We start from the raw sequence: 7,328 nt of genomic DNA, 5'->3' as shown, positions 1-7,328 counted from the left end.
CGCCCGCGATTGGCCCGCTCGGCCCCCGAAAGCGCCACAGCGCCGTCCCTCGTCGCTGAACGTCGCTGGATGCGGCGACGCCGCGGGAACATTCAAATCGACGCTAGCCAGCGGCGACCGCAAACGTTGAATACCTTCTTTGTTGCTGTACTACGTCATTCTTTCTGTACTTGAAATGACACAGCCGTGCGATTTTCGAGAAAGAGGGGAAAAAGGCGAAATATAAGAAGCTCGATTACGATAACTTCGACCAAACTCCGATTAATTTAATCAGTGGTTAATTCGATCGGCAAAATTGCCCCCTACAAAATTTCTAGCTATACAATTTATTTCATTTTCCTAATCTAATCTTTCTATATATTAAATAGCAAAAGGTTAATTAGTTTATTTATGTTAAGAAAATATAATACAGATATTACTTAATAAGTCACTTATTATTATCTTGATGATTATAACTTGTTAGAAATATCTAAAATGTTAGAAATATCTAGAGTGACTTCAATTAAACTCTGATTTAATCAGCAGAATTGTTTACTACAAAATTTCTAATTAGATCAAATATGACGAATTATATTTGAATTTTGCTTCAAGCACTTGTATTAATCGTCGATTAAGTTAATCGAACTTTGATCGAGATCATCTTACGAGGAACAATTATTTTTATCTTTTAATAATATCTATTATCTTTTCTTCCTCTTGCTGCACTTTGTCCGGGTTTTGTATAATTGTGAAATACAGAATAAGACAAAATAACTTTTATTCTTATTCTCGTATCAAAGGATATTTTAATGGAAAAAAAAGAGAAACTGCGAACAAAGACGGATACACATACACATTCCCGATATATATATTTAAATTGTTTACCATGCGTTATTTACAATCGTATTTTCCAGTATAATTCAGAGATTTTTTTTTTGTGTATTAGAATTCTTGCCGCGAATATAAACTATTATTCTTACATCGAAAAATAGCTGAATACGCAACTCTCCGTGAAATAAGTTTTCGAGATGTAAAGTTTATTCTATTGAGCAAGGCATATTTCATTGATATCCGATCAACAATTTCTTTAAGAATTTATTTCCATAAATCTCATTTCACTGTACATAACATTCGTAATTACTATTCCCACCTCTATTGTAATGGATTCTTATAGATACGTCGCCCTTATGTATTCTTTAAGTGCAGTTCATTCGGCTGAACAGAATTCGTCATTTTGAAAAAATGTTTTAATGCTTTATTTATACTTAATAATATAATACACTAATTATATACTTGTCCATAAATGTTGAAAGCTACACATTTTTTTGTATTGACACAATACAAAAAAAATTTCAATTTGAATTATGTACAAATATTGTACATAGAAAAGAACCAATGGCTTTAGAGTATAATAAAAATGATAATACATGTTGAAATAAATTTTAAGCATACAGAAGTTTCCTTCTCAAAAAAAATTCTAGTAACCGACATCTTTACCTGAACATTACAATTTTCGATTACAAAAGATTACATTAAATAATGGTCTTATGGATGCACAGAATGATAAGATATTTAAATGCAAACTCTACTACTGCACTATAGATATTTGTTAAATAAGACAAATCCTTAAATTTCTCGTACAAAAAGATAAAATAAAGAACAAATTGTAATAACAGTATTAGATTCTCATGTTGACTCATTCGGGAACGTATTTTTGTCAGAAAAGATATGATAAATTTTCAACCGTAGTACGATAAACTTTCAGCTAATCAGCAAGTAGCTTTCGTTAATTTGTTTGATAATTGTTTGAATGCACAATGGTTTAAGGCTCCTGGGTACTCGTCGCGGCCATGTTGGAATGTGACGTTAAAAGCGAGAAATGACACGTTGAAAATTCTTGCGTAGTATTTCCAAATAAAAAGATATTTACTTAAAATAACACTACAGATCAACTTAACTTCAACTCGGAGTATTTTCAAAGTGTGCTGAAATGATCTGTAGTGTTATTTTAAGCAAATATCTTTTTATTTGGAAATACTACAAAAGAATTCTCAACGTGTCAATTCTCAACATTTCTCGTGAAGTCACATCTCATGAGATGTCGGGAAAGAGCCCAGGAGCCTTAAGATTTTGGTAATAGACACTGCAACTATCTCTATTATCACCTCTCAATTTATATTAGTAACAAAATCGGGAAGTACGTATAAGTAGATCTCTAATAATACTGAATACAGTACTATTAGCAGAGTCTCCTGTTGATTAAAATTAATGTAATAATCTATTCTTATTTATCCGTACGAACACAATTCTTGGATTCAGTATCTATCTGTATCTGATATCTGGCAAGAGACATTCGGGCTTGATTTTATCCCAAATTTCTCACAATATAATCTCGCTGTTTTTTTCAAGTTGCAGAGATGAACAATTTGATTTTTCACCTGTAAATATCTCTTGCAATCATTTCACTTCAAGAAAGTTAGAAAAACTTACTTCAGGAAAGCATTCTGTCAAAGCTTTTTCTGTTTATCGAGTTAATTGTTTGACACACATTTGGATGATTTATCATAAAGTAAGCTCTTCAAGTTCTTTTAACAATTCATCTTCCTTTTTAATCTTGTCTAATTGATTGATTTCTAACTGTTTCCCTGCTTTCAATTGCTCTTTCAATTTAGAAATTTGATCTAATTTCTGTGACACAAAACAAAATTGTTAATGTTAATCATTAATCTAATAATAATATACGAAAAATAAAAAACATCGCTATTCGGTATTTGAATGATATACTTACGCTCGTTATTTTCTTTATTTTTTTATTCTTTTCAGGATCGTCGGTTAATTCTATTTTTGTGCTTGTTGTACTTGTGACATGTTCATTGACAGTAAAATTGTTAGACTCTAATTCTTTTTTAGCTTTTTTTGCTTCCCGATTTTTCTTCATTTTTAATGCAGCTTTTGATGGATTTGCTATAAATAAATTCGATAAAATTAATAATGAAATATTGTTTCATATGCGTCTGTATACTCACCTTCAGTTGATTTAGAAGGCGCCTCAAGATCATCATGCAATTTAAATGTAATATTTTGTCCTCGGGCACATGGTGGTCTATACGCTTCTTTTGGTGCTAGAAATGTACAAAAATTGCTATATTTGTTTTAAAATTATGTCTAGAAATATTTAATTTTAAAATATTCATAAAAATGACCATTACCTTGTGACTGGTTAGAATTAGTGACAATACCCTCAACTGCTTTATAGTTAATAGGTTTCTGTGGGAAAGCGTTCGAAGGAAAACTTTGCCACGCTACCTCCCAAAGTTCTTCTTGATTATTCCATGGTCGTTGATATATTAGTGAGCCGGTATAATGCCAAATTTTAAACCTAATAATTTAATATGCATATTAATTTTACAACAGATAAATGTGCTCTAAACCTAGCATGATTTCTTTTAGTATATATCTATTTACCCATTGGTAATTCGTAATCTAGGTGCTGTAGTTGCAGTCATGAAATGTTCACCATCTGGTGACCACCGTAGGAGTGTAGTATCTGGTGCATCAGTTTTAGCAATAAGTTTTCTATTATTGATATCCCATAATTCAATGCCGCTCCTAAGATTACCAAATCCAGCCAAAAGCAATAGTACACAGTAGTCAAGAAAATTAATGCATGTGTGTGATCGAATAACCTACTTTCTCAATATATACGTTTTCTATTACGAATACTGTTATAGTAAAAACTATTTAATTATAGTTAGTATTAGCGTGTAAATTAATTAGCTCAATAAGATAATAAAAGGATATTGTTGCCATGCGGATTATAATATATACTGTTTCTATACAACATGCCGAACTCGAAGACAACTTCGCATTTACAATTAAACAAAGTTGTTTTAGAAGGCATAAAGCCATATATTACACAGAATTCTGTGCTCTTGGGAGACCATTCTACTGCATGTATAGGACCTTCTTTACCTAATCAGAAGAATTTCTGTTACAATATTGTTTTAGAATTAATCTTGTCCGTTGTAAACTTTCAATGCTAATTGAAAACGATAGTTTAATTTGGACTTACTGAGCATAACCATAGCAGTTTCTCCTTTGGTATTGAGGTGATGCAATGTTTGTTTTCCATAATATGACGCACCAGTCTTATCAACTTCCGTATTTGTCATTAATAAAACGTTTGTGCCGCATTGGTTCCAATACATATCAACTTTATCTGCCTAAAAAACGATAGTAGGTCAAAACAGAGGAAACGCTAATATTTAATGATTAAGATATGTTCAAAATTTACTTGGAAAAAACTTTTGCTTGCAATTGCCTCTCCAATTTCAAACTTTGGATATTTAAATAATCTTCCAAAAGAAGGTTGACCAGAGCTTCCTAAAAATTATATATCAAGGAACTTTTTATTTAAAAATGCACATTTGATAGTTTATATAATACATGTAAACAGTATACAAATTATTAATTATTATTATTATAAGAGGATATTAAATATGGAGAGTGCTGCAATGTACAAAAATTTCAATTTGAGTTTAAAAATAATCTTAGTATATATTAATTACAGTTACGTTTAGCCATATTAATTAATAGTTTATTATACAGACACATAAAATTTGACGTAGATACTACATAGATACATAGGCTGCGTTCCAATATTCACTGCCAGTACTAAAAATCTATAGTATACGTGACGTAAACTATAGATTTTCAGTACTGGCAGTGAATATCGGAACGCAGTCATAATAACAGATATTTATCAGAACTATATTATAAAATTTTATTTAATTTAGGAATTTTTCTGACGAAAAAAAGTACTTGTAAATGGTATAGCATATGTAAATTGTATGCTATATGATAATCAGGAAACTTTCCCATTATAAAACCAATTTTATTTCCTATTTATATTTTAGAAAATGGCAATCTGTGCTCTTATTGTATGTTTCTTTTTATATTTGATTAAATAATATAATCTAAAACTTTTAGAATTATTCCACTATTTTTACTATTATATTTATGTAAAATGTATATATACATAAATAAAACTAATATATACTATATACTAAAATAAAAAAACATCTTGTAAACTGTAATTTAGCCAATGTATTACCATTATTGTATACCAATGCAACTTCTATATTACTTGATTTAAGTTACATATTATCTTTTAAATACTAAACTCAAATAAATATAAATATACTGGTTTATTTATTAATTACTTTATAAAAAAAACTATTTTTTAATACTTGTAACAACCATGTACTTTATCATAAAGTTTTTACAAAGCATCTATATTGAATGCTTTCATACTTTACATATAATTTTATTATTATACCAAATATCTTTAAAATAATATCTTTACAACAATCTCCATATTTCTATCTCATCATACTACTACTATAAATCTTAAAATTATATATTATAATATTACGCTATAAAGACAGACATAATTACCTGGCATATGGCAGAGGATATGATGGGGAGCGTTACCAGGTGCTATACTAAATTTCGCAATGTTGCCTTTACCTATTTTGTGTACATATCTATCAAAGTTGTTACTTTCATATAAAAGAACATTTCCTCCTTTCAATAATCCATAGAATGTTTCGTCACTTGACCACTGTGGCTCCCTATTTTTTGAACAAATAAATCATTATTTCGGTGCATTACACGTATATTTGATGATAAAAGTATCAATATTGCAACATAAAACTAATTATTTAATTACTATTTATCATTACTCCAATTATTAATCTAGAGATTTTAAGGTTGATTAGATAGAAAGATCAAATGGGTTAATTAAGAAGGTGGTGATGATCAACATGCGATACATTACCAATCCACCATTCTCTTCTGGATAAGATGCTGAACTAGTTCACCAGTTTCAGCCTTCCATATGTTAAAATTTTCTGATCCGTGAGGCTCCTCTTTTGATACTAAAATTACATCAATATTTCTAATTATAGACACAGTAAAATTAATACAATTTTGTTTGTACTCCATATAATTTTGTGTTAATTACCAAAGGATGGTTCCCAAGTCGCAAGATAAGTACTGTAACTGGAGAATTTAAGAGCACAGATTCTAGGTCGTTGGATTTCCGCGACAGTCTGCCACGTCTTGCACAGCACGATTTTAACCTTAGATGAGTTGGACCACGCAAAGTATTGGCCGTCTGGACTAAAGAGCATGGTCTTGCAGTTTTTGTTGTCATCTTTGGGAAATGTTTTGACTGATTCGTAAGATGGTGGACCGTATGCTAGATTTATACCATTGGACCCTCTCACTGTAAAATATATTAGTATCTCTCTTCTATGTAACGATACAAATTGCATGCTTAATTGTCTAATATATTAAACAACTTATTAGATGTACATTAAACAATATATTTAAGTATTTGTCTGCTAAATTGAATAAGAAAGTCGCTGCTGAAATAATGGAAGGACCTCTGTTTTGGAAGGATGTATCAAAACAATGTATATATTTTCTTTAACATTTTCGTAAACATTTCTTTTTTTTCCCAGCATTATGGCTCTCGCGAACCGCGAACCGCGAACCTCGCGTCAGCAGTGAGTGTACACGTCAGCAGTTGGAGGTTAGAATACGGAATCTCGCGGTAAATTCGTCTCGCGGCACGCCTGTGTAACTCGCGGCTCGTCGAACGTGTCATTACTGTCATTGCGAATAATTTCGAGCCGTTTAGCGCCACGAGACACGCACGTCAAGGACGTTCATCGCGGATGCGGTGTGCGGTAAGCACACTCCCGAGTGTCATCGGACGTTCGCCTGTGCAGCGGCGCGCATCCCTTGGAAGCGAGTTTCACCGGCGATCGCGTCGCGACTCGGCAATCTCGCGTGTCCGCGCAAATGCCCAGGAGAAGATGCTTACCAGCGACGCAGGGCACGGGTGAAGCCATTTTACCACCGTCACCATGTGGTACCGCGCGACGGACACGATCTACGCTGTACTGTCTGAAGTCAGGCGTTTCCGGAGCGCCGCCGCCAGCCGCCACGCCGCCACCGAGAAATCGAGAACCGGTCAAGTTGATCTAAGATCTAACTTCAGACGCGTGACAGTTTATTACGGCACCAGGTGTACCGGTCGGCCGACCTAACCTCAGCAGACGCGCGAGCGTTTACGGCGCCGAGTGTATCGATGGTTGACTTGAACTCGATTTCTATCGATCGATCGAATCGCACTTTTCAAATCGCCGCGGGATTCGAACCGTCGCGCGACTCGGCGACAAATCGGCGACAATTTCCGTAATTTACAGGGCCGAGTCTATATTTGGAGGCACGATTTGTGGAACACTCCGCGGGTGCTTCTCACAGCTGCGACCAGCTGC

At 33.1% G+C, this 7,328-nt stretch overlaps 1 protein-coding gene across 2 annotated transcripts; it reads right to left on the bottom strand.

The window, feature by feature from the left end:
• Positions 1–823: 823 nt before the first annotated feature.
• Positions 824–7,143, bottom strand: Eif2a (eukaryotic translation initiation factor 2A). Of its 2 annotated transcripts, none has more exons than XM_071772335.1 (12): positions 6,872–7,143; positions 6,005–6,268; positions 5,819–5,918; positions 5,437–5,612; positions 4,274–4,362; positions 4,052–4,202; positions 3,781–3,951; positions 3,445–3,619; positions 3,189–3,358; positions 3,006–3,101; positions 2,768–2,943; positions 824–2,667 (listed from the first exon to the last, which is right to left on the bottom strand). In XM_071772335.1, exons 1-12 carry the CDS (start codon positions 6,897–6,899, stop codon positions 2,542–2,544), a joined length of 1,722 nt encoding a protein of 573 aa, XP_071628436.1. In that variant the 5' UTR covers positions 6,900–7,143; the 3' UTR covers positions 824–2,541. The 2 variants fall into 2 exon arrangements, with proteins under 2 accessions (XP_071628436.1, XP_071628437.1); XM_071772336.1 differs by lacking the exon at positions 6,872–7,143 and adding an exon at positions 6,429–6,596.
• Between the last annotated feature and the right edge of the window lie 185 nt (positions 7,144–7,328).

The sequence above is a fragment of the Temnothorax longispinosus genome, chromosome 3, assembly GCF_030848805.1.
Source record: "Temnothorax longispinosus isolate EJ_2023e chromosome 3, Tlon_JGU_v1, whole genome shotgun sequence".
Taxonomy (NCBI): Eukaryota; Metazoa; Arthropoda; class Insecta; order Hymenoptera; family Formicidae; genus Temnothorax; species Temnothorax longispinosus.
Note: the sequence above shows the minus strand (reverse complement) of the source record. Positions and strands in the feature narration are given on the sequence as shown.